A 26,651-nucleotide genomic window follows, 5' to 3' on the forward strand; every position below is an offset into this window, starting at 1 on the left:
GAGATGCCGGAGGGCCGGCCTTAGCAGTAAAGGCCCAGGCAAAGGCGGCATTCAGTAACTCCCCCTTTCATGGGATGGGGTTTTGCAAAGGGTACTTTGACCGGAGCCAGCTCGGCACGGTAACTGTCGGAGGGGGAGGAGGCTGGGTTAGCTCTTTGAAAAGGAGGGGAGGCTAAAAATCGAGGCTTGGAGAAAGGGCAGGGGGCAAAGGCTGGGTTTTCCTGCCGCTCTCCCCCCGTGACGCCCGTGCGCGCCCTGTCCACGCTGCCTTCCTGTGCTCTGAGCGTGGGGCTGCGCTGGCTGCTCCGACCCGCCGCCTCTGCCTGCCCGGAGGGGAAAGCTGCCGGTGGCCGGGAGCCCTGCGCTCTCCTCCGCTTGGGCAATGACCCTCCGTTCCCGTGGGGGTCTGAGCCAGTGAAGAGCCCTGGCTGCGGGGCTGGGCGGGTGGGACCGGTCCCTGCCGCCCTGCCCCTGAAACGCAATTATCGCCCTCCTAAAGAAAGGAGAACGCTGGTTTTCCCCGTTTTCCTTCTCCCCTGTGCACAAGGAGAGCCCAGCCGGATTGCGCTCCCTCCTCGCAGGGAGCAGGGCCGGGGGCTGGGGTCGGTTTCAGCCCGGGCCAGGCATCTCTGCAACTTCGGAACAAAAGAAACCCACCCCGGAGGGAAAAGCCAAGTGGGTTGTAGTGAAGTGCGGGCTCCGCGGGGGTCTGCATCTCCCCGGCCTCAGGGGGCTGCGACACGCTGGCAGCTGCCTTGGCAATTGCTGGTTTACAGAGCGACCCGGGCTTCCCCGAGGTGCCCGAGCGCAGCCCCTTCTCCAGGCGCAGCTTTGGTTTTGCTCTTGATGTCCCCGAGCTCGGGGCTGAGCCTGGTGGCACCAGCGCAGAGTTAAAAGGCAGCATTCTGTATTTGCGGGGGGGGGGGGGCGGCTGCACGGGGGATCCTCCTCCTACCGGGCACCCCGCAGGTCTCTTTGTGCCCGTTAAGTACGTGCTTCCCAGGCACATTCATTAGCTTTCTGATAACAGCTACAGATAGGCAGAGGTTACTTGCCCACGCCTGCTGGTGTCTCCGGCTGCTCCTCAGGGGGCTCTGGATGAAGGACATACTCTTCCTCCCGGTGTCCGCTACTTAACCCTTGTGTTCCCGCCAACTCGCTTCTGAGATGACGCCCGTGCTGCCCGTGAGGGCTGCTCTGTTCTGGCTGAGTCTCTGCTCTGCAGTTCCTCACCTTTGTGGCTCTGTACGGCTGCTTTTCTTAAGGCCAAGCGTCATCGTGACTTTGTTTAGGTCCTTCGAATCTCGAGGCCTCTCTGACTCCCTAAAGCAACAAGCTTTAGTCCTCGTGCAGGCTGTTCTTGTTTCGGCTGCCTCCTTATCCCGGCCAGGTTTTGGCTCCGGGTCCCAGCCTTAGCTGAGCTGCACTAGACTGTATCAGTAACTCCCAACCATTTATACCCTGAATCACCGCTGCCTAAACGTGAGGCTGTAACGTAGCCCTTAAAACAGAGGTTTGGCCCCTAAGCTCTAGGGGTGAGGCTTTGGGGATCTGAAACTTAGGCTTTGAGTCTGAAAGGAGCGGGGTTCTGACAGAAACACATTATCTATTGCATTAATGATTAAAGAATACACTGGTTGTCCCCAGACTTAACGTTCAGTTGCGGGACACAGCAGCATCCACGGCTGGTTCACTTCATCACCCTGGTTACACGCGGGGCTGGCGGGACCCAGCGCTCCGCCTGCCGGCCCCCTTTCTACCCCAGACACCCACGGACGGCTCCTGGTTTTGCCAGGGTTTCCTGCTTCCTTCTGCAGAGGAGAATTACACGGGGCAGGGGGAAAAACCCTCTCAAAGGTGCCTGGAGTTGCTTTAGGAGTAGAAGGAAGAATATCTCTGAAGTGCCCTGGGACACCTTAGTTGGCAGCAGATCCCCTTCCCCCCCGTGCAGGGAGGGGCTGGGTGTTTTTCTCCTCTCTGGTGCCTTAAAGGAGCCCCCGAATCCCCCGTGGGGCCCCTGGAAACGTTTCCCAAAAGGAAGCACATGGCAATCCCTAAGGGGGGGGGGGAGGTGGTGTAAAAAGGTAATAAATAAGGTGCTGGCACATGGTTTTTTCCCATTATTTTATTTTTTCCTCCGTGCTCTGCGCTACTTGTAATTAACAGAGGCATTATTTTTGTGCCGGAGACGCTGAAATACCTGTCCTTTACTGTAGGAGGCTGCGCCGCCTGCGGCCGAGCAAGAGTTAACTCCCGCCCCGCAGCGCCCAGGGCCGTGAGGGGCCGCTCCCGCTTCCCGGGCCCCGCGCGCGGGCGAGAGGCCGGCAGGGGCGGGGCCACAGCCAGGCCAGCTGAGCCCGCCTGGCCAATGGGCTGCTCGTCCCGTACCACGTGCGGCCGGGAGCGGGCCGTGAGGCGGGGCCGCTGGCGCGCGCGGGGCGGTTGCGGCTCGGGGCCTGGCGGCGTCGGGTCGGCGGGCGGTGAGCGGCTGCGTCACGGGCGGGTTGTTCGGGGCCTTCGGTCCCCTCCTTCCCCCCCCTCCTTCCCCCCGCTCCTTCCCCCCCCCCCGCCCGGGTTTCGCGCCCCTCTCAGTGTTTTCCTTTCCGTCGCGTCGTTGTCGCTGCTTCTGTTCCATTGTAGTTATTGACCTGTTCCTCCCTCCGGGCCCGAGCTTTGCCCTTCTGGGTCTCTCCCCGCCCCGCCGGTGGGGGCCGAGCGAGCGGCTGTGTGGGGCCGAGCTGCGCCCGAGCCGCCGCGGAGACGCTCTCGTTTGGCATCGCCGCGTGCTGTCAATAAAGCCGAGGCGGGGAATCCGTGTTATTTATCGCTTCGGATCTTGGTGGGGTTGGTCCCTTTGGGCGAAAAAGAAAAGACCCGGGGTTGATTTCGGGCCCGTTCTGTGCCGCTCCGACCCCATGGATCCGCGCCGTCGCCGCGTGGGCCCCGGCCGGGAAGCGCTGCTGTTGCCTGACGGGCTCTCGCTGGGACTTTTCTCCTCTTGTCGCCCCTTGAATGGGGAAAAGGAGACAGTAAAAGCCTGGCAGGTCTCGCTGTGGCGCTGCCGTGTGTTGTGACGGGTGGGGGGAGCTGGAGGAGTCTCTGGGGCTTTTTTACGGGGGGGTTTTGGGGAAATCCACCTCCCTGGGCAGGAGCAGCTGCCGGGGGAAAGAGGTGAAACGAGGGGCTTGGTTTGGGGTTTTTTATTTATTTATTTTCCTATTTTCTTTCCGTATTTTTTTTTTGTCCGTTCTCCCTGTTTCTATGGAGGAGCTGCTTTTTCGGGCGGCCCCGGGTGTGGGCTGCTTGTCCAGGGGCGGCTCTGCCCACTCACTCCCCCGCTGCACCCATGGGACCCGGCTGGAGGAGCTGCAAATGAGAGGAGGGGAAGTAATGAATCTGCCCTGTAATTACAGCAATATAGCACCATTTTGCAGTTAATGTTATTTTGCAAAAGAGAAGGGAAATGGCATGACATGGCTTACGTGGATTTACCCTTTCCATTGCGGAATCCTCCAGAGTGGCAGAACCAGTGTGGGATATATCCCCAAAGTTCTGTGGCAGCGGGTTTGAAAGGGGGAAACTGTGGTGAGAACTCGAAAAAGTGTTGCTGTACTTGTGACACTGGATACTTTGCTTGATGGAACTGAAAAGGCAAGGGTACGGAATCCAGCCAGAAGGCAGGTGCAGGGAGCACACGCCAATGGGGATTTACAGGGGAGAGTGGATCCGAATTCTCCATCTACAAATCCCGAGTGGGACCCTAATCGTCCGGGAGCCAGGGGAATGCTGACTAGATATCAGGGGTGGATTTTATTTGGTGTCGGACAGGCAATGGCAAAAGCAAGAAATTGGTCAAAATTTTTGAAGTGAGACAAGAATTAAATGAGTCCCCTTCAGCCTTTATGGAAAGACTGAAGGTGGCTGCCAGAAAATGTACCAAGATTTGGGGTGCCAATGGGAATGTCCTCTGACAGAGGGCCACAGTTTGTGGCAGATGTAGTCCAATGGCTTAGTATAATTTTGGATATAAAATGGGACCTATATAACCCCTAGAGACCACAACCAAGCGGGAAAATTGAGAGGATGAATCAAACACTAAAGAGGCAAATAAGTAATATCTGTCCAGAAGTATCTTTAAACTGGCTGCAGGCCTTACCATTGGCTCTCTTGAGAATTAGAATTCAACCAAGAGCCAAAGATGCTGTAAGTCCATATGAGACTTTGGATGGCAAACTTTACCCAATTCCTCTCATCCCAGGGGATATGAAGGCAGCAGGGGAAACATTTAAAAGTGAGTTTGGCTTCTCTAGGAAAAGCTCTTCGAGCTCTCTGGAGATATATTGCGTTGACTGGATCGCTTGCCTTGGATACACCTATACATCAGTACCAGCCGGGTGATCCCGTGTACATCAAGACCTGGAACTCTGAAGCACTGCAGGGGAAGTGGAAAGGACCTTTACAGGTCCTGTTAACAACTGACACCGCAACCAAAGTAGGAGGAGTGGAACCATGGATACCCTACACTCAAGTGAAGAAAGCACCATCATGGAAATTGTCAGTAGGATAAATGTTAATGATTGGGACTGTGGAAACTTCAACAGCAGAGCAAAAGATTAAGATTCCGCAAAAGACAGCAGAAGAGAATCTGATGATAGGACTGATAAAAGAGTTTGCTAATCAGCAGAACATAACTCAAATTACTGCATGTCTCCCAATTCCAAGAGCTGCAGGTGAATCAATTCCATGGGGAATCCTGACAACAGATTTAAGTGGTGTGACTGATAATAGTATCATTGCTGCATATGCATCCCAAATGCAACTCAGGATGTCGAATGTGGTTTAAGTCTGTTAGGAGAGGTAAAGAAAGATGCTCACAACATTCAACTAGATATGCAGGAAGATTGGCTTAGTGAGATATTTAATGATCTGGAATGGAATCTCAGCTCGTGGGTAAGATCTATCATAAGCAGGGTGTTGCTCTTGCTGATCGTAGTTGTGATAATCCTCCTTGTCTATTCTTGCTTAAAGAGGGTTCTAACAGAGGAGCTGGCGATGAATTGAAAGGTCAGTCTTGCACTGGCAAATGGAAAATATGGTCCAAAGAATTTTAATAGGGAACTCCATATTGCACAGAGGTTAACAAGCATTATTGCTCTAGGGTAACTATAGGTGGGATATTGAGTACTAGTTTGTAGTGAAAGTATTGAGAAAATTAATCTCAAAATTTTCAAAGGGGGAGAAATGTAACCAGGGTGATGAAGTGAACCAGCCGTGGATGCTGCTGTGTCCCGCAACTGAACGTTAAGTCTGGGGACAACCAGTGTATTCTTTAATCATTAATGCAATAGATAATGTGTTTCTGTCAGAACCCCGCTCCTTTCAGACTCAAAGCCTAAGTTTCAGATCCCCAAAGCCTCACCCCTAGAGCTTAGGGGCCAAACCTCTGTTTTAAGGGCTACATTACAGCCTCACGTTTAGGCAGCGGTGATTTAGGGTATAAATGGTTGGGAGTTACTGATACAGTCTAGTGCAGCTCAGCTAAGGCTGGGACCCGGAGCCAAAACCTGGCCGGGGTAAGGAGGCAGCCGAAACAAGAACAGCCTGCACGAGGACTAAAGCTTGTTGCTTTAGGGAGTCAGAGAGGCCTCGAGATTCGAAGGACCTAAACAAAGTCACGATGACATTTGGCCTTAAGAAAAGCAGCCGTACAGAGCCACAAAGGTGAGGAACTGCAGAGCAGAGACTCAGCCAGAACAGAGCAGCCCTCACGGGCAGCACGGGCGTCATCTCAGAAGCGAGTTGGCGGGAACACAAGGGTTAAGTAGCGGACACCGGGAGGAAGAGTATGTCCTTCATCCAGAGCCCCCTGAGGAGCAGCCGGAGACACCAGCAGGCGTGGGCAAGTAACCTCTGCCTATCTAGCTGTTATCAGAAAGCTAATGAATGTGCCTGGGAAGCACGTACTTAACGGGCACAAAGAGACCTGCGGGGTGCCCGGTAGGAGGAGGATCCCCCGTGCAGCCGCCCCCCCCCCCCCGCAAATACAGAATGCTGCCTTTTAACTCTGCGCTGGTGTCACCAGGCTCAGTCCTGATTTCAGTGACAATGGGACGGGCTCTGTTCAATAGTGCCCAACAACAGGCCAAGGCAGACGTCCAAGGCAACAGGCACAATTTGGAATATGCGAAGTTCCAACTGAATATGAGCAAAAAACCCTTCCCTGTGCGGGTGCCAGAGCAGGGGCACAGGCTGCCCAGAGGGGCTGTGGAGTCCCTTCCCTGGAGACATTCACACCCCGCCTGGACGCGGTCCTGTGCCTCCTGCTCTGGCTGTGCCTGCTGAAGCAGCAGGTGGGACGGGGTGAGCTCCCAAGAGCCCTGCCAGCCCCCCCCAGCCTGTGATTCTGTGATTCCAGAAGAAGTCCTCTGCTTTTGTCCCTGCTTGTGACATGCTGTTTTCATCCTCACAGAAACATTTTATGTTTATATCAACTATATTTTCTATAACCTCATTCATATTGATTTTCTCTCCCCTTTGCAAGGAGTGACAACCTGCCGTTGGCATCTCAAGTTGGGTCGATGCACGAAAAGGCTCCCGCAGCGGATGGGAGAAGTCGATGGCAGGAGGGGGTGCGGCCCCGTCGCAGCTGGGCACGGGGCACCGCCTGCAGATGCCAAGAGCCTGGAGCCCGTGCTGAGCCCACAGCGAGGCGCAGGGATGCAAGGGCACCTTTTCTTCCAGGTCCTCCTCTCCTCCCAGGCTCCAGAGCCACCCGACCCGACCGCGCGTGCCGGGGGTGACACCACGGCCCAGCAACCCCCCAGACTGCGAAGGGAGCACAACAACCAGCTCTGCTTGACGGCTTCTTCCTGCAAAGCGGCAGGAAGGGAAAGGCAGGAGGGAAAAAGCACCTGCCCGCTTCCCTCCTGGCTCGTCCCTCCCTGTGAGAGAAAAGGCTTTGCAAGGACAGGGGTGCAGAAGAAACCACCCAGAGTCCCCGGGAGGTAAAAGGCAGGGAAGCGGCGGAACAAGGCAGGGGACAGCCCCGGGGCGCAGAGCCCCACGCCTCACCTGCCCGCTCCCACGACCACACGCTGCACTCAAGGCGCTCCATGTTCAGTGCTCCCTTCCATTCAGGTGACAGCCAGGGGACAAGAAGGGGGCATTTCTGCACTTTGCACCTTCCCGGCCGACGGCAGAGCCAAAGCAAAGGCGAGAAATCAAAACAAGAACCAAAGGGGGCGGAACTGGAGCGCAGGCAGCAAATGCTCGTCCTTCGCCTGGGCCCAACTGCTCGGAGGGTCCTTCCGCTGCCCCGCCACGGAGGGCGTCCCTCTCGGCCCAGGGAGAGACGCGGGAGTGAACTCAAGGGAGGAGCCCGAGCCAGAGCACGAACCTTTTCGGGACGAAGAGGCAAGCGCAGAACGCGTCACACCTCACAGAAGGTGTTTGTGTACATTCAGAGTTTATATTTGGAGAAAAGAGAAAGGCGAGGAGGAATTGGAGACTGAAAAAATAGCCCTGAATGAGGGAGCGGTAGCAGCCCCTCGACCACTACAAAACTGCACCAACACACGCACATACACACGGAGGCGTAACAACACCCAGCTCCCACGGACTGTGATGCGCCCCTCAGTTTGCTGCTCTGGGGATACTGAACGCCTGAAGCACACCCAGGGTAACCGACAACATCTGCATGGCTTTAATGGGAATCCTCTGGCTGAAAGGAAGCGGTTTCTCCCTGTGCCTGCATCGGCACATCCCTGAGTCACGTTCTCACTCCTCTCCTTCAGAGTCAACATTCCTAGTCGTGAAAACCGGGCTGGGGGGAAAGAGAAGAAGAGGGAGAGCGTCGTCAGCGCCAGAGCGGCCGGCTGCTGCCGATTCAGCCCCGTGTGTGGCACCAGCCCGGCAGGGAGGAGCTGGTTTGCATGCCACGGCCCCTGCTGCCTGTGCCCAGGGCCGGGCCGCTTGCTCGGCAGTGCTGGCCAGAGCACGGCACAGCCGTAGGCACGCGCCGTCGCCGCAGAGGAGCACGGTCGCCCTCACGGGCCAGCCTTTACCTCTTTCCTCCCCAGAGTCAGAGCGTTTCCCTCTTCATCGTCAGCGCCTTCCACACGGTCGTTTTGGACATCTCGTCTGAGATATTAATCTCCGAAGGATCAGCCCTGCAATAAATATTGCCCAGGGCAACGCGTGATTCTGGGAACTGACGGCACCAAGTGCGTTAGCGTCGGCGAGAGGAACAGGGGGGCTCGGAGGAGCAAAGCTCAGCACAGGCACAGGGGCCTTTGCCGCGGGAGGAGGTTTGGGAGGCGAGCCCGAGAGCTGCAGAGCAACGGCTCCGTGCAACGGCTCTCGCTGCTGTGCAGCCCTGGAGCGGGCTCCTAAGCCACTGCTGCTACAGATCATGCCTGCAGCTCCTCAGCTGGAAGTACGAGGCTCTCCAGCTGCGTAAAGTCACTGACGATGAGGGTGCCCGGGCTCAAACGTGAGCTGTGCAGCCACTCTGCTTGGAGGCAGAGCCCTGCCATCGCCTCCTGCAGCCCTGATTTTCCCCCCAAGCTGACTGCTGGTGCCTAAGGGATGCTCAGGAAAGAGGCAAGTGGAGAAGATTGGGCCAAACCCCTGCAAATCCATCCTGCCAGGGGCCCTGGGCCTCCACGGGGCTTTACCTGTCACTGGGTTGCTGTGGGATATCCAAGCCGCTGGTCCTCCCCAGTTCCAGCTGAATGGAATTTGCAGCAGCAGCTTCCATCATCTTCTGGGACTCCTGGCGTAAAAAGGGACAAATCAATTTCTCCGTCTGTGACCAAAGTGGAGAGAAACACACCAGGCGGTAAAAGCGCTGCATGTGCCCTCTCCTTGGGACCCATGGCAGCTTCAGCTCTTAGTGCAGCAGGGTATCGACCTCCGCTCCAAACATTTTGCAAGGCTTAAAAACACTATTAGCAGCAAATCTTCCCACCGTGAGTATCACCATCATCATCATCTTCCTCACCTTTTTTCCTCAAAGACTACTTTTTAAAATTCTCCCTCACTCAAGTGTTAAGCTCACTGCTAATTCAGGGAAAGACACGCTGAAGCTGTGGGATCCGGGCTATTGGGATCTATTTCTATTGCGTTCTGCTCCTCCCCCAACATTTCAAGACCAGCTGGGACAGAAAGAGGCCATCTCACAGCCCAAGGGAGACGTCCGGCCCCGAGCCCCCAGCAAGCGTTACCTCTTCTTCTTTGGCTTTGATTTTGGCATCGTCCAACTTCTTCTTCTTGCTTTCTGGCATCAGGTCATCCAGAAAGCTGAGCTCTCGCTTGGAGAAGCAGAAATCCATCACTTTGCGCACAAAAACGAGAGCCAACACCTTTGTGAGGAAGAGGGAAGATGCGGTGAGGCCAGAGGCGACGCTACATCTCCCTCCAACGCTGCAAACCTCCCGCTGCCGACACCGGCAGCGGCTCTTACCATCATGGGAAAGATGATGGCGGCACGGGACGCCTTGATGCCCCAGAGCAGGACGAGGCAGATCAGCTGGATGGCGGTGAAGAAATGCACCTTTCGCAAGGGCACGTGCCGCAGGTAGATGAAATCCGGCTGGTGTTTCGCCGGCATCCAGAACAGCTTCAAGCGATCGAAGAACTGCAAAAAGCCAAGGGGGAAAAGTTGCCACCGTGGGACTGCGGAAGGTTTCTGGCCCTGTGGAGACGCGGACGCAGTTCTCAGGGTCTCGCTTGCAAGGAGAGGTCGCGGAGCCCGCTCGCTTCCTCCTGGGAGCAGCCCCCACTTTCCCTTCGCTCCACCCAGCTTGCCCGCCAGAGCTGCCCACCAAATTGCAAGGAGTCCACGTTCTTCTCTCAGCACCATTTCTTGGCCCACCCAATCCCCCGGCAAGGATTTCCACCGGTGGCAGAAACTGCCTTCCCTTGGCACTGAATTCCCCCGCTTCCACCTCACCAAAGCCCGACCTGCCCTAAGCCGTGACACAGAGAGCCCTGACCGTGCCCGCTCCCCCAGCCCTACGCCCCTCCTGGGCCTCCCCCGAGCTGCTGCTCACACAAAACACTTTCAGCGCTTGCTCCCGGAGAGGTGTTTTCCCACGCCACTGCTTTCTGCCCGCTCCTACGGCCGGGAAATACCAGGGAGCAGGCGTGCAGCGCGCTGTAACAGAGCCCCTACCTGAATTCCTCTGAGGGACGACACACCCATGTAGAGGAAGACGCCGTAAAGCACAGGCATTGGGATGAACTGAAAACAAGAATGGAATCCTTCGTTTTGTTCTCCATCACATTTTCACTCTTACCACTCTCTTCTACGGGCACTGCCTGAAGTTGCCCAAAGCTCTGCAGCTCCCAAGGGCTTGGAGGTGGGTCAGATTTTAACCGGGAGAGATTTTGTGTGTGCGAGGGAGCCAACGCTCTGCTTCAGGCTGAACAGACTCTGAGTTCCCTTTTGTCACAATAAGCCTCTTTTCCAGAGAGGTGGGAGGAAAAGAGGTCACTTCACCCGTGCCACCGCGTACCGCGCTCTGTGACGGTAGAAAACCATTTCTACGTGTTCTTGTGGCAACGCGCAAAGGCGCTGGGCCTCCTTTTAGCCTAGAGATGGCATTATTTTGTGGGAGGAACACGCAAGGAAGCCCTCGGGGACCATTTCGGCATGTTTGGCTACTTGGAATGGCTGTTCTGAGGCGCTTGCGGGAGCCAATCGCTACCGAGAAGGTGCTGCCTGTTTGAAAGGGAGCAGAGGTACTGCTCTGAACGCGCCTAATTGTAACCCACAAACACGGGTGGGCCTGAAAGACGCCTGAACATCAAAGCAGTCGTCGTGCTCGCTTGCCTCGAGCACAGCAAACTGGGGCCTGAAGGGCTGGAAAGCGTGACCGAGGCTGGTTCCCACCGCGGGTCAAGCCCCAAGGGCTGGGATTCACCTCCTCCTCTGCTCCACAACTACTCAGGCCTGGGAAGGGGGGACTCTTGTTTTTCAGAACCCCCCAAAACCGCGTGGTTGTTGGGTGTTTTCCATTTTCCTCTTACCTTTAACACAGAAGTGAAGAAGACGGAGCAGCCCATGAGCACAAAGATCATCAAGCCAGTGACTCTCTGCTCTCGTATGCCCAAAAACTTGGGTTGTTCCCCGGGAGCTGAGCAGTCAGACTCTACTTTGAGGCTGTTCACATGGGTGATGGACAGGACGGTGGCAGCCACAAACCAGGGCAGCCCCATCACGGAGCACACCCCGAGCATCACGGCCACCACAAAAAGGTCCAGGTGGTACCCGCATCCTTTCTGCAGGGAGCAAAGCAAGAGGCAGAGTGTCCCACAGCAGAAGAGCAACGACAACGCCGCAAGTCACGCTCCCACCCTACTGAGCTGAAGTCAGCTTCTTGAAAATTTAAAGCAAGGACTGGAAACAAATCAGGATGTAGCCAGTCTCTGCGCAAGCCCCTCGCATGGAAATCTGACAGGGGCTCAGACAAAGCGGATTGCGAGAGGCTGCGTGATATCGACTTCTCACAAAAGAGACATAAAACGACTTTCTCTCTTCATTCACAGAGAAATTGCCACCACTTGCAAAGAAGATGCGACTCTGAGCTATCCCTGGCAGCTTTTCAGAACGATTTCTTCCCCCAGCTGCCGCTGGCATTTTCAAACAAAAGCCCTCCTCTCTCTTGCTCCCGGATTGATTTGCTGCTCCGAAAGATTGCCCACCTCCCCTCCCCTGCCCTTTGCTCCCCGGGTCATCAGTAACCCAGGAGAGCATCCTGCCACGCAGCCCGACCTCGTCCCACACCAACGCCTTCCCAAAGCTTTTGGAATAGGAGCTTCTCCCCACTCCTACAGCCCACAGTGGGCTGGGGACGGGCTCATCTCTTGCAGCCCCTTACCTTCAGCCTGTGCTCCTTCCTGTTGACAATAACAGCCGTGATCTGCTGGTCCATGAAGATCAGGATGGTGCAGAGCAGAGCTGGGATGAGCGCAGCCGGCACCGTCCACCACGGGTTGGGGCCGATGGGGCTGATGAACCACCCGCGGTCATCTCTGGTCGGCTGCGACAAAGCACACGCATGTCACGATCCTCTCCCAGCCCAGCCACCTCACTGCCTTTCAGTTTCCCCTCCAGCCCTGGGGCAGAGCAGCTCCCAGCCCTGGCTTCAAGTCACCCTCTCCCAGGGGGTTCAGCACTGCCAGCGGCCTCTTTGCCAGCACCTACAGCTGCTTCTCCTGCGCGTCTCCAGAGCGGCGGGGCCGTCTTCTCGTTCCCACAAGGAAAGGATGCGCTCGGAGGTGGAAGAGGAGATGCTCACACCACCCGCATCTCCTCCAGACTCAGCCCCGTCCTGCCCTGCCTTGCCACCACCTTGTGGCATCCCCAGGGGCCGCAAACAGCTCCGCGCCAAAACACCCCCTTACCTTGAACACATGGGGCACGTGGAGCTTCGGGGACGGGATCCCAGTCACCAAGTCAATGAGCACCATGATGACGATGGTGAGGAAAACGGCAAAGTCGCTCACTGTGGCCCGTACCTGGGGCAAGAAACCAGAGCTGAAAGGGGCAGGTCGGAAATGCTACAGTGGCTTTGCACTCATGGAGCTGCGTGAGGGACAGCCCAGCTGATGGAGGGCTTGGCCTTCAAGGGCAACGTTTCCCAGCTCGACCAAGCGGTGGCAAATACTGCTGCGTGCTCCACGAGAGCCGTTTGGGGAAAAGAGCGTGGAGACTGCTGCTGGCCACCAGCTTCTACCTACTCTGGTTGGGAAGTAACGGCTGGTTTTGAACTTCTTCAGCAAGCTCGACAGGACAAAGGTGGAGAAGAAGAGGATGCAGCACCAGAAGAGGACATTAGGTGCGTAGGGGCCATCGCGCCCACAGGCAGGTCCTTGAAACTCGCCGTGCAAATACCGACATTCCTGCAGAAACAGAGCGTCAGCACACAAAGGCAGTGCCCGTGCGGCAAGGAAACCTCGGGGAACCGGGGGGTCACTGTGAGGCTCTTGGGCCAAGAGCCACGACCCTGTAACTGCTGCTGCCCACGGAGATTTCTAGGTAACCAGCAGCAGCAGCAGCACCCGAACAAGCGACACATTCAACTGCACAGAGGAGAGCGGAGAGAGGAGCTGTGACGGGACACCACGCCACAGAGCCACGCCACATCCTCCGCTTGAATGGCAGGTAACCACGGCTGGAGGTGACACCGGAGGGGAAGGACGTGCTGGCAGCTCTTGGGGACAGGGCAAGGGAACAGGGCAGGAGGGCTGAGACAGACGCGACAGGAAGGGAGAAGAGGCAAAGCGTCCCTTCCCAGGGCAGGGCTCCCAGGACACGGCCCAGAGGGGACGAAGACGCCCATACGAGCCCCCCACCCTGTGCCTGAGCTCTGCTTCCAGCAACAACAGCCCGAGAGACCGCTCAGACATGCAAATTCATGCCTGCGCCGACAGACACGCTGGGTGAGCAAGCCAGGCCTGCAGGTATTAGGCACCACTTCAGGAAGCCAATGACTCCCTTCCAGCATGAACTCAAGTCCTCCAACTGCTACAAGAATCAAACCACCCACTTAACCTCGCTCCCGGGCAGAAACACTGTCCTGCAACAGGCTTGAGGAGGACAGTTATTTCCCACAGCACTGGGGACCAGGTGGACAGGACAAGGCAGACTCTCCTTCGCAGGACCAAGCAGGTTAAACCCCCCCATCAGACTGAAGCCGTGACTCTTCAGAGCAGCACCAGCACAGCTGGAAGCCCATCAGCACTGGAAGGCCTCTGACTTTTGCACCGTGCAAATGCCCCTGAGCCCGTGGCCGCGGCGCGAGGAAGCAGTGGCTCGGGCCACTTACAGTCACCGTGAGGTTTTCCCAGGCGATGCCGGACACGTTGATCTTGTTGCTCTCCCAGAAGCGCAGGGTTTCGTTGCTGGGACGGGTCGGTGCCTCACACTTACAGCTGGGAGGAGAGAAGCCAAGGCAGGGGTAAGGGAAAGACGACGGAGGCGCAACCCTGAGCTCCTGCCAAGGGGCAGCGGCGTTTCAGGAGGACAAAAAACCCACTAGTAGAGGGTGAGGAGGTCGAGCTGGCTGTGCATGTGCACAGGGTAGGTCTCTCGCAGGTGACTCAGCTTCTCCAGAGCCTCGTAGATGAAGATGATGCAGATGAGGGAGGCAAAGGCTTCTTCGGTGAAGCGGGTGATGTAGCACACCAAAGAGCTGGCGTCGGTGGCCACCAGCACAATGCAGAAGGCGGCAGTCCACAGCCCGATGCACGCCCGCAGACAGAGATAGGAGAGCTTGTACTCCCTGGGAAACCAACAGAACAAGAAGGGTGCAGAGGCCAGCAAGAGGCTCCGAGCCGTGCCTGCCTGCCTTCCTTCGGGGAAAATCGGCAGCGATTCAGGAGCGTGTCAAGGCTGGGGATGGTAAATGCACTTGCCCTGTTCTACTACGGGCGGCCCCAGGGCTGCGGTGCAGGGGGGGGACCCGCAGGAGGAGGCCAATTCTTCCCTTATCACCATTTAGCAATTATCTTGGGTTAACGCCCTGGAAGCTAATGGAGGTCAGGGCCCTGTGGTGGAAGGTGGTGTTCTGCCACATCACCCCAACGCCCCAACACCAACCCCGGCTGGGTTTGCACCCAGTCACCTGCTGCCAGCGAGTTGGGGCTCAATCGAAATGCAATTGCACTAACAGGGCAATAAGGATCCAAGTCATCCCAACCAAAGGGTTGTCCTGGACAATCCCCATTTCACATGAAAAGGTCCTGCTTTTCAATACAATCATCAAAACACAGAAAACAACTTCAATCTAACAACTGCCACCGACAAAACCATCTTTTCTCCATGGCTGCCTTCTTGCGAAGGCTCTCGCAGCAGCCAGCCGCGGCAGCCAGCCTTACTTGCAGAACTTGTAAAGGATCTTCTCGAACACAAGGACGGGTCCGGTGCTCCCGAGGATGGTGAGAGGCTGCCCAGCAAAGAGGGAATACACCACGCCGGTCATGGATGCGCCCAGCAGCGACTCCATGGCACTCTGGCCGGGGAAGAGAGGCAGCCGTGAATACGTAAATCATTAGCGGGGAGGGGGGAAACACCCCCAAACCCAAAGCAAATTCCCCGCAGCAAGGACTTTTGCGAGAGTTTCATCCTCCCCCATGCCACCCAACAGAGAGAGGTGCTCACTATGTGGCCATTGGTCGCCTCCCCCAGCAGCCCCCCAAAGGTGATGACAGGGGACATGCAGGCACAGTAGAGGAAGAGGAAGGACGCCAGACACTGCAGCCTCAGACCATCCCGGAAGTCGCTCCAGAACCACGGGGCCTTTCGCTTCACATCCAGGATCAAACCTCCAAAGAGCCTGGAGGAAGGGAAAAAAAGAGACTCGTTTCCTGGAAGAGCCCATGGAGTTGTCCCTGCTGCAAAAGGACACTCGCAGGCACAGAAGAGCTCTCATGGCTAAGAAGCAGCAGTCGCCTTTACCCATTTTAGACCCAGCAAAAACTGACGCTCACCAAACAATCCCTCCAACAACAAGAGAAAGGAAATAACCCGGGAGCCTACCCTCTCTTCTTGCAACAGGCCCTTGCTTTCCGAAGCAGCAGAGCTCTGCCTGGAGCTATTTACACATCTGCTTCCACCCCAAAGCAAGAAACCTTGTGTGCAGTGATGCTGTGGCTCAGCTCAGCTGCCCACATCTCCCACCTGGCCCCTTCACTAACCCCTAAATCCTGCTGGGCAGGAGCTGCATGCTCAGATTTCAGAGGCAAACAGGAGAAAAACCCAAACTATCACAGCTCCCACCTTCCCGTCCGCTCCAGTTCAGGACCACTGTGTTTCTCCGGCTCGCTGTGAGAAGCACTGTCATCGAGAGCTCCTGGCACCTTCCTTTTTTCCTGTTCAAATGCAAATAAGATAATGAAGAGACGTATTTGTCACCACGGGCTTGTTTCGCTTCTGGTCCAGGTGTGTGACTGGGTCAAACTGGGACCTCGTGACTCGAGGCCCCTCAGCACCATCCCCAGCCGTGCCGCCGTCCTGCCCGGCCCCCTCGCATCCCCCACTGCCACAGCACCCACCTGCGAAGGGACGTTTTTGGGGGGCTCGATTCGGATCGATGGATCCCACTCTCCTGGCGGCAAGACCGTGACCTGATCCAGAAACTCGTCGACGCCGGCCACGAGGTCAGCCCGGTTCTTGGCTTTGTAGGCAACGTCGTGGAAAACCTGCCGAGGGGAGACAACCTGCTGAGAGGAGAACCCATCTCGCACGCCCTAACCAGCGCAATAAGCCCTTGGCTAAATGCACAACAACTTCCCTAGAACCGCAGACCAGTGCGGGTTGGAAGGGACCTTTCGAGGCCATCGAGTCCAACCCCCTGCCGTGAGCAGGGACGTCTCCAACTCCATCACGTTTCCTGCTGGAAACGGCAGGAAATATTCCCCCAAGAGGAAAAACCCGTCCATCGTGGTACTTGGACTCATCTCTTCCACAAGGCCCCGGCCCCCAAGGCACACCATACCCTTTGGCTTAAAGGGGAGACGTTTGGCTGGCCCTGGCAATGCCACCGCTGGGGAGAGCGTGCTGGGGACCCCGGGGAGAAGGACGAGCCACAGGATGCACCCAGTGGGATTTCAGCCTCCAGGGGGTGGTGGCGGGTGCAAATCCACAGGTTTGCTTTGGGGCGCCAGCAAAGGGTGGCTCTCTGGAAAGCTGTGGGCAGCTGGGACAGCAAAGCCTCTTCCTCACTGCCTCGGACACAGCGAAAAGGGAAGGAAGCCCAAAACAACCCGGAGGCATCTCTTATCTCCTCGCACCTCATCCGTCATGAGAGTAGCCATGGACCTGCCGATCTCATGGTACTGATGGGCTTTTCCTTGCGGTCCAAGCAAAACAAACAGGAACCTGGGCAAGAGGAACAAAGTGAGGGAGAAGAACGTGTCCTTGCTCAAAGGGCACCCCAGGGAATGCCCGGGAGCTCCCAGCCCAGAGCACGGCTCGAGACGGGACACAGAGGCTCACCGCCTCCGCCACGCATTTGAAATTCATCACAACCGATGGTGGCAAATTTCAGTTTTGGGCCAACTCTCATTAGAATTGGCCAAGGGCTTTCAAAGATCCAGCAGGGAAGGGAGAAATGAGGGTGAGGAGATGGGAGTGGGAGAAATGTGCTTGCTCCCACTGCCCGCGTTCCCTCGGGACACCAAACTGATGCACGCAACTGGGTGTTGTGTTGTTGGGGGTTTGGAAAAGAAAAGCTTTGTGCTCCTCACGCAGACCTTGTGGGGATGGGAACTTCCGTCATGCCCGAGAGGAGGACAGCCGGGGTCAGGCGGACGAATGCCACGATGGGCTGGCGAAGGAAATCCAGCTCTCCTACAAGCACGTTGGACGCTTCAGCACCGGTGGGAATCTTCTTCATGAAGTGCAGCTCCGCCTGGGCACGACAAGCCATGTTCAGGCCCTTCCCCCAAACCCAAAGCCCACAGCACTCTACAGCACACTCTGCGGCCCCGTTTGCAAGAGCAAATCCGCGCCTAAAGGCGTCAGAAAGCCACAAGCGTCTCACCTTGCTTAAATCCATCGCGCTGCTCTCGTGGCTCACCCCATTTTTAGCTTCCACAGCGGTGGCAGAAGGGTGAGGGGTGAGTGTTTGGGCTGGCAGGAAAAGGAAAGACACTCAGAAAGACGGACAAGGAGCAAGTGCGATGCTTCTCCTTTTGCAGGACAAGTCTCACGGGGCCAAAGCCCGGCAGAAACCCTCACCTGGCTTGTCAAGGAGGTGCGGGTCCGACTGCTTCTTGCTCACATCAGCAAACGAGCGGACGATGGGGAGAAGGTTGTTTCTTTTCTTCTCGTTCTGGTGGTGATGCTTCTTCAGAAGCACTTCTCGAACTTTTGCCCGCACGCCCTCGTCAAACTCGGCGGACTCTTCTTGCTGGCCCAGGATCATATCTGGGGAAGGCAAAGGGAAATCAAGCCGGCAGAGAAGAAACCCCCGCCAAGTCCCGACCCCCGCAGCCCCTGGAGAAGGCTGCGCCACGCAGGATACCCTAAGGAGGGCTCAGCCTTGCTTAGCAAGACATTTTCATACAGTTCAGCCTTTGCAACGAAAGCAAGACTTTTCCTGCGCTAAAAGACACCATCAAAGCGCTTATTCATCCCTCTGCAAAGATAAGTATTTCCCGTTCTAAGCAATGCCACTTTCTGGCCAGACCTGGCCTTTCTGTCTGACTCTGCGCACTTAACCCAATTCTAGGCAATCTAGAGCACGGGCTTTCCCAGAGCTTCCTTGGCCGATCGACTGCAATTTGCCAAGCCCAGGGAGAAACGTGCTAAGAACGGCTCCGGCTCCTGCAGCTCCTGAAAGGGCTGAATGGAGACCTCCCAGTCACAGATCAGTTCTCCAGAGCCGCTTTCTCAGTCAACTTCAGTTACCTTCCCCACAAACAGACACTGCTTGGGCATCTGCCAGGTAAGCCCTGCCTTTAAACCCCTTCAATCCCGGCATGTTAAGAAGGCAAAGGGGAAAAAAAAGAATGTGAGGAAACGGCTTGTAAGAAAGAGTTGATTTAAGGAGGTTCGGCTCCTACGCCGACGCCGTATTTTTAAGAGCAGCCTGTTACGCCCTCACACACACTCCTGTTTGGCTGCAGAATATTCTCTTATCACTTCTGCAACCCCACAAATTGCTCTCAAAAGGATCCCGTATGGGAAGAAAAAGCTGGTGCGACTCTTGCACGCCCAGGCTACATCCAAACCCAACCCATGACTTAAAAACCCAGTGGGGCTTCTGGAAAAGGACCCGCTGCTGGGGCAGGGCTCGATTTGGGAGCGACTGTGGCCGAGCTCGGCCCTTCCCGGAGGGACGTGGCGCCCGCGGTACCTGCAATCTCTTCGATGCTGTTGGCACAAACGTCCAGCAGCACCGTGCCCTTGGTGATGCAGCTCCTCAGCTCAAAGAGGCTGTGCAAGGACAGCGTGGCCACGTAGGGCTTGCTCCAGCGATCGCCGCCGTCTTCCACGTCCTCCTCAAACTTCAGCCACCTGCGGACAGCGGGTGCCATCAGCCCCATTGCAAGAAAACAGCCCCGGCTCTGCAAGGCCTTTCCTAGAGCTACGGGGCAGCAAGAGGAGGCGACTCCTCCCATCGGCACCTGCAGCTGCCAAAGCTCCTTCCGTCCCACAGAGAGGAAAGCGGAGCCCAGGGGTGCCGCCAGCGTGGGGACCCCTCTCCCACCGCGCCCGCAGCAGGCATTTACCTTGCCGTTTCCTTCCACTCAGCACCTTCCCCCTCTTTCACGCAGATCTCATCCAGCTCGGTGAACAAGTCATGGGGTATGTGCTGCTCATCCTCCTCGGTCCCGAGGATGAACTGCACCCGCTGGGATGGGGTGTCTGGGGGCAGAAGACAAAGCCCCGTCCCGTTACCATGCCTCAATACGGCCCGTCACGCTCACATCCAAAGGGCCCATCGGCCTGGCACCAGCTCAGCCAGAAATACTGGGCTGGCCCCTCTCCCCTGCCTCTGCCTGGCCCTGCACACAGCCACGGAGAAGCATCTGCTCCACCTCTGCACAACGACGGGCAGCTCTCCTGCCCCACATTCCCACTTTTAAACCCGGGATCCCTCTAAGGAAGGCGAGCCTAAACCCATTAGGCATTTAACTGCCTTACAAACTTGAGAAAAGTTGGGGAAAAAGAGGGTCTTGCTAAATAACGCCACTTACAGCGGTAGCCCGGCTCCGTCAGGGCAGAGTCCTTCTCCCGTTCCCGTTTCCGATGCTTCTGGCTGTGGGGTCGGTGACGCCGGTGGCTCTGCCTCCCCAGCGGCATCCGCACGCCCACGTACAGGGTCCGGTGGCCTGCGAAAAAGCACCATTGGCAGCACTTTCGGCATCGCAGCAACGGTCGATGCGGCCGGTGCCTCTCGAAGCCACGCTTAAATCCCAGGAGAAGCACCGACTTCTCTGAATTTGATTGTCGCGGGACCTCCTTTTTCCAAGCCTATTTTCCTCAAACTTGGCAGAAACAGAGCAACAAGTGACAGCTCCGGCTCATCAAAGTGCCCTGAAAGTACCAAACCCCTTCTCCACCTCCAGCCTCGGCCGGACAACACGCACACTTGCTCATGAAGCAGCGACAGAAGGTCGCTCTGCTGTTTTAGTGAGAAGCCCGGCACGTCCTGCTGCACGTGACGCGACACCGAGCAAGGCACCTTGTAGGGATTTTGTGCAAGGGGAAAACGCGCTGGGCTGGCGGCCCCTCTAGCAGGGGCTCAGCAGAGCCTCACCTTCCAGCTCCTCCTTCTCATAGTGAATATTGACGACGTTGCTCGTTCTTCCCTGGTCAATGACCGCCTCTTCGTCATGCCTCTGCTCAGCAACGAGAAGGGGAAAGTTGGGGCTGGCTGTGGAGAGCTCCCGTACGGGCCCCCGGCCACCATCCACCCCTGCGCCTGGGCGACTCCACGGGCATCACGCCTCTGCCTGCCTCCTCCTCCTCCAGGCACGGCCCCCGCTTCAAGAAGGGCCGGGAGCTGCTCGAGCAAGGCCAGCGCAGAGCTGCCACGTCAATATGAGGACAAACCCCTTCCCTGTGCGGGTGCCAGAGCAGGGGCACAGGCTGCCCAGAGGGGCTGTGGGGTCCCTTCCCTGGAGACATTCACCCCCCGCCTGGACGCGGCCCTGTGCCCCTGCTCTGGGGGTGCCTGCTCCAGCAGGGGGTGGGACGGGGTGAGCTCCCGAGGGCCCTGCCAGCCCCCACCTGTCAGGGGTTGGAGGATTCTGTAAAAACACAGACTTGTCGCAGGTTTTTCTTATCATACGCAAATAAAACAGCCCATAACCTCACCTATATTGTATACAATGTGAGACTGGAACTATTTACAATAAGGGGAGAGGGCTTAGTGTTTCAGACCAAAAAATCCCAAATCCCCACTGCTTTGTCCTTGTGGGTGCTTTCTTAAAAAAAAAAAAAAAGAAAAAAGGGTGGGGATTTCCAAACTGGCAAAAAAATACCCCAGACTGCACTTTTGCTCACAGCAGTTTCATTCTCCCAGCGTGATACCTGCAGGACTCACTAGATGGCACTTGGCCACAGGACTTGGCTACCAACAACCTCCAAAGGGCCTCAAGAACCTGCAAGGGCAAAAAGCTTCATCTTCAGCTCAACGAGGCTGGGGCTGCCCTTGGGGCAAGCTTGCTTTCCACAGAAAACATCACTTTTCTCCTTGCAAGAACCAAGGACTGAGAGTTAATGCCCTCCTCAGCTGAAATACCAGTGCCGGCACTGCATAAACAGCATTTGTGCCCTAAAAGCCAAAGGAGACCCCCAGGGGCAAACAGAACAAAGTCTTTTTACTTCTCTTTTCCCCTCGCTAGGGAAGGGGATTGCCAGGCTGCCTTCAAAGAAATAAAAACCCAGCCACATCTCACACACTCAAGTCACAGCTGTGGCTTTGAAAGGGCCTCCTGGAAACACTTCATATCTTTTTTCCCCTCTTTAGGCTGCACTTTGGCTTTTAATTGCTACGCGTTTCCTAAATACTAAGGAAGCAGCTCACTGTCCCTGGGTTTCCCCTTCCTTATGTGCATGGGCAGGAACTAATCCAAGAAAGCCAAAATCTGTTTGGCCATGTAAAGAAAACCTCTGCAATGCCTGAACCCCTTTTAGTTTTCATCAGTTCTCAAATTATTCCTTTATTAAAGGCACAAAGGGGAAGTTTTGGGGCTATTGAATTGCTGAGGTTCCTATTTGCAAGCCCATTGTCATCATCACAACCACCAAAAACTGTTCAAACAAACAAATAAAAAATACACTGAGTTTCACACCCAGTTGCTCAATTTCTGAAACTGAACTTTGAAGAAGAGCAAAATACCAAGAAAACCGGGGGAACCAGCAGGGCTGTTGGACAAAATTTAAAAAGCAAGAGCCACACCATGCACTAGGAAACAGCCCCAAAACAACCAAAGCTGTCATTTTCAAGTAAAACTTCAAATGCCGTGCTGGCACACGCTGCCTTTTCTACTAATCATGAGGTTTTAACAATGAAGACTTCTTAAAAACATAGAGAATAAATAGCTTATTATGATTTAAGCTGCAAACGCTGATGTGAAATCTGCTTTTTACCCCCCAAATCAGTGCTTCGACTCCAGAGCATCGCTTGCCGCCGCGCAGCAGCGACGCTCGGCAAAGCGCACACCTCCTGGTCGCCGGTTGATTTGACGAGCAAGAGGGACAAACGCTCCAGTCTGGAAACGAGTTTGCTGCTCCCTGAGTACTCATTTCAGAGCTGACTTGTTGCTGCCTCCCCGCCAGCACCCGGGACTCGCCCACGTTACCCAGCAGCCCAATTATCACGCACCTGTGGCTTTCCCATCCTCCCTCCGATGACAGCCTCTGCCACCCTCCGTCCCTTCGTAGCAACGCATCCTGCTCCCCTCCGGATTTGCCAAAAAACCCCCAGCCTCAACCTCAGAAAAGGCACGGGACAAAAGGGCTTCTTAAAATCACTTTAAATCGCGATCAAAATGAAATCGCCATTTAAATGAAAGCGCAATGGAAATAAATCCGCAGGCTCGAGTGCGTTCTGCGGGTGTCGCAGTGGGATTTGGGAGTCGCAGCTTGCAAACGCCCCAAAGCGGGCGACACAGGGAAAGTCCCCTTCTCTCTCAGAAACCACTTTGCCTCCGTGCCCCGCACAGCGACGCTAAATCTGCCCCCCGCAGCCCTCCCCGGTGCAAAGCATCTCCCCCCGCCCGTCCTGCCGCGCTCCGGGGAAACGCCAAATGGGATTTTGGGGGGAGTTTCCCAACTGTTTGGGGGTGCTTGGCCCCTCGGCAGAGCCCCGGCTGGGCTACCTGTAACTCTTCCAGAAGGGTCATTTTGGAACCCCCAGTTGGGTCCATCCTCACGTTGGTCACCAGGTTGGGGGGAGAACTGAACCTCCTGATCAATCCGGAGGCCAGAGTCCCTCAGGGCAGTGGGGCGAGCCCTTATCAAGAGGAGTTCAGCGGCACCCAGCGCGCACCAACTCCAGAGGCCCAACAAGTGACCACTGATGGCATCAGCCTCTCGGGTAATGATGCAGGCAATTATTTCATCCCCAAGATTCTGCCCGCTTGCAACACTCGGGGCACGGGGAGACACCACTTCTGCTTGGAGCAAAAGCTACCCCAAATAGAGAAATGGGGTGGAAATGCTGCATCCTGCTGGGCCAAGGGCCAAAAGGCATAAGCAGTGTTTGGGTGTATTTAAGAGCACATCCTGCCAAAATACAGGTGAAGTGCGAACCATTGGGAAAATACACATTATGGGACAGCACCGATTTTCATCAAAATTTCCTCCAAAACACCAGGGCATTTCTGGGCGGTCTTGCTTTGGCGTGGCCTCCGTCCCTTTGGTGCTTCCATACGTCCTCGTTAGCCAGACCGAGTCCTAGCATGGTACGGAAATGTCCAGATAAACGACATTTTTTACTCTCCTCGCTTCCTCCTGCTATCTCCAGCTCTACTTTATTTTCCAGGCTGAGCTAATCCATCATTTCCATGCTGCAGATTCATTTGCTCTAATGAACTTCCTCGCCGGCGCCTCTCGGCGCAAAGGTTAACTGCCTGGCTTGCCCTGAAAGGCGACACGGGGTGTAAAATAACACGGCGAAGGAAGGTGACACCGAGGTCTAATCAGTTAAAATCCCATCGTGATCCAAGCTCGGATCCCCGCTGCTTTTTTATTATTTAGTGTTAAAGCTTCTGGAGCAAACATAGGAGGACACGGGACAAGTGGGCAGCCCCGGGTCTGCGGCAAGATGCTCTGAGCATCCCATCGCCCTTCCCCAGCCATCGCAGCAACAGAAATCATGGCACCTTTGCTTGGAGATGTCACCGAAGGAAACGGCCCCACTCAAAACTCACTCGGTCCCAGTTAGGCCACTCGGGGTGGTTATTTGAGGAAATTGCTGGAGGAGTTAAGGATTTAATAGAGCTACAGGGTTGTGGATGCATGGGCTTGGGCTGGGATGGAGCAGGAAGGATTGATGCCTCCAGAAAGCAAATTATCCCATCCCAGAATGGGTACCAGCGCTTGCAGATGCTTCGCCTCCCCTCTCTGTCCACCTCTGCTGCTACCAGGCGCCTGGAACACATCAAGTCGTCGAAACTGGGCTGGGAAAGGGGATGCCAAGCTTTGCATCGCTCGCTTTTGAGTTATGGAGCAGCCAGAGATGTTCCACTTCACTACTTTCTAAGCGAAAAGCTCTGGCTGGCTGCTTCAAAGCTGGTTCTGTTGGGAGGCTGAAAGTAATTATTGCTTGTAAAAATGAAATCAGGAATGACTGGAGAAAAGGAGGAAGGTCTGTTTTGACATGGCTGGAGTGAACCCCTTCGTGTCAGGAGCTCAGTGCATCCTCTCCCCGCATCCACCCCAAGAAAACTTATCCAAATCATTATTTTACTGCAGTTTTTTTGTCCCAGCGAGAGAGAAGGATTGAGTGTCCTGCCTCAGTTTACCTGTCTCTACGTGCAACTCCTGGTTAAGAAAAATCTTTCCCTGGGGAAGCTTTGGTGTAACTGAGGACAAGGAAAAACACAAAGGTTCAGGTCCAGCTTTGAGGCCCCCTGGTGCTGGGGGAGGCCGAAAGCATCATGAGAGCAGGTAAACCTCACATCCCGGCCCCCTCGTCCCATCATACACGAGCAAGACCAGCTACCAGCAGTGGGAGGTAGGATTCATCTCATTCACCCCACCCAAAGTGTAATGAATAACACTGATGCCAGCCATATTATGGGATGAGGGTAACAGTGTCCACGGGGACAAACCAGGGGCTGCTCCGCCGGTAGAGCAGGAGACGCCCTCGTCACCCCCCTCCATCTCTATCCCGCCCGGATGAAGCCACCATCCCCGCGGCCCCCTCCACTGCTCCCGTGGAGGTCAGCACCGTCCCCCCGCAGGGACCCCTCCGGCTCCTGGGCCAGGACTTGAGCTGTGACAGGGACTGGACCCGGCTGCTCCCAACAGGAGGGGACGAGGCTCTGGAGCCCCAAAGTGGGGCTGCGAGGGGGGGATGCAGGGCAGGGCCGAGCGTCACCAGGACGTGACCGTCATCCCTCACTGGGGGAGATGGAAATTCCTTTCACTCTCTCCCTGAGCTGTAATTACAGGGCAGATTAATTACTCCCCCTCCTCTCATTTGCAGCTCCTCCAGCCGGGTCCCATGGGTGCAGCTGGGGGTCAGGCAGACCCTCCCCCGGACAAGGAGGTGCTGAAAGAGGGCAGACCACCCAGCTGCCTCCTGCCTGCACCCCAGCACCAGTCACATCCCTGCAAGCACCTGGTGGGAAAAATAGCTGAGCCCCCCCGGGTGGTGTGGTGCTCTGCAGGGAAAGTGGCCTTTGTCCCCAATCCAGATCACCAGGGGGTCACATCTAGATACGAAAGAGGGGACAAGGGGGGCCCCGCAAGGAGCCCCCCAACAGTATCTCGCAGGTGCCTTCCTCCCCTCCTTGCATCCCTCCTGCACCCACCTTGAGCATGCCTCACCGCCCCCCTTTGCGCCCCCACCCCTACACCTTGCAGATTCCTTGCTGATGCCTTGAACCCCCCCCTTCGGAGGCCTGGCACCCCTTTGCACATCCCCGGCACCCCGTTTTACAGACACCTACCACCCCCCCTTAAACCCCCCACCTTGCAGATGCCCTTCACCCCGCTTTGCACGCCCCTTACAGACCCCCCAGGCACCCTCCCCCTTGCAGATGCCTTGCCTCCCCCGTGCACCCCCACCCAGCTCCCCCTGTGTCCCCCCCCCGCCATCGGAAATGCCGCAGTGAGCAGCCACGGAGCATCCTCCGGCCGCACCGGCGGCGCGGCCCGCCCGGGGGTACCGGGCATCCCCCTCCCCGGGGCCACTGCCCCCCACCTGGTAGCTGAGGATCCCATCGGGCTCGTTGCTGCCGGCGGGCATGGCTGGGCCGGGGGGGGGGCCGGGGTCCCCCCCGGGGCTGGGGCCAGGGGGGCCGCAGCCGGCTGCAGCCCCGGTGCCGCTCACACCGGCTCCACCATCTCCCGGCGCCGGGGCCAAACCCCGCCCAGGGCTGGGAGGCGGCGGCGGGCGGAGGGAGGAGGAGGCAGGGCCGAGGGGGTCGGGGGGGGCAGGGGGCAGCGCCCGGCCAGGCTACTGCGGCCCCGCTTCGGCAGCCCCCCCGGCCCCCGCCAGCATCCTCCCCCTCCGGCCCCCGCCAGCATCCTCCCCCCCGGCCTCCTCCAGCATCATCCTCCCCCCCGGCCTCCTCCAGCATCATCCTCCCCCCCGGCCCCCGCCAGCATCCTCCCCCCCGGCCCCCTCCAGCATCATCCTCCCCCCCGGCCCCCGCCAACATCCTCCCCCCCGGCCCCCTCCAGCATCCTCCCCCTGGCCCCCTCCAGCATCATCCTCTGGCCCCCTCCAGCATCCTCCCCCTGGCCCCCTCCAGCATCCTCCCCCTGACCCCCTCCAGCATTGTCCTCCCCCCCGGCCCCCGCCACCATCCTGCCCCTGGCCCCCTCCAGCATCCTCCTTCCCGGCCCCCGCCAGCATCCTCCCTCCCGGCCCCCTCCAGCATCCTCCCCCTGACCCCCTCCAGCATCATCCTTCCGGCCCCCACCAGCATCCTGCCCCTGGCCCCCTCCAGCATCC

General features: G+C 57.0%; 1 protein-coding gene across 5 annotated transcripts; it reads right to left on the minus strand.

Annotated features, from left to right (window-relative positions):
- Window positions 1–2,631: 2,631 nt before the first annotated feature.
- On the minus strand, window positions 2,632–26,018 carry LOC135317812 (electroneutral sodium bicarbonate exchanger 1-like). 5 transcript variants are annotated; one of them, XM_064474274.1, is made up of 25 exons: window positions 25,896–26,018; window positions 20,274–20,355; window positions 19,711–19,845; window positions 19,243–19,378; window positions 18,867–19,027; window positions 17,747–17,935; window positions 17,550–17,638; window positions 17,260–17,417; window positions 16,798–16,885; window positions 16,060–16,206; window positions 15,785–15,876; window positions 15,167–15,341; window positions 14,884–15,017; window positions 14,043–14,288; window positions 13,833–13,938; window positions 12,745–12,906; window positions 12,409–12,522; window positions 11,883–12,044; window positions 11,032–11,283; window positions 10,175–10,243; window positions 9,464–9,637; window positions 9,225–9,362; window positions 8,676–8,773; window positions 8,064–8,168; window positions 7,009–7,804 (listed from the first exon to the last, which is right to left on the minus strand). In XM_064474274.1, exons 1-24 carry the CDS (start codon window positions 25,938–25,940, stop codon window positions 8,081–8,083), a joined length of 3,240 nt encoding a protein of 1,079 aa, XP_064330344.1. In that variant the 5' UTR covers window positions 25,941–26,018; the 3' UTR covers window positions 7,009–7,804; window positions 8,064–8,080. The 5 variants fall into 5 exon arrangements, with proteins under 5 accessions (XP_064330342.1, XP_064330343.1, XP_064330341.1 ...); XM_064474272.1 differs by lacking the exon at window positions 7,009–7,804 and adding an exon at window positions 2,632–2,852 and having other exon boundaries at window positions 17,260–17,638; XM_064474273.1 differs by lacking the exon at window positions 7,009–7,804 and adding an exon at window positions 3,143–3,366 and having other exon boundaries at window positions 17,260–17,638.
- Between the last annotated feature and the right edge of the window lie 633 nt (window positions 26,019–26,651).

This window comes from Phalacrocorax carbo, chromosome 27 (genome assembly GCF_963921805.1).
Source record: "Phalacrocorax carbo chromosome 27, bPhaCar2.1, whole genome shotgun sequence".
NCBI classification, from domain to species: Eukaryota; Metazoa; Chordata; class Aves; order Suliformes; family Phalacrocoracidae; genus Phalacrocorax; species Phalacrocorax carbo.

Bases quoted from the DNA above. Each gene is read 5' to 3' on its own strand.
- LOC135317812 (XM_064474272.1), bottom strand. From the start codon at position 25,940: ATGCCCGCCGGCAGCAACGAGCCCGATGGGATCCTCAGCTACCAG. The intron at 19,028-19,242 runs GTAAATGCCTGC...CGCTGTCCGCAG, and splicing joins GAGTGGAAGGAAACGGCAAG to GTGGCTGAAGTTTGAGGAGG. The intron at 17,639-17,746 runs GTGAGGGTTTCT...TTTTCCTGCCAG, and splicing joins GCACCTCCTTGACAAGCCAG to CCCAAACACTCACCCCTCAC.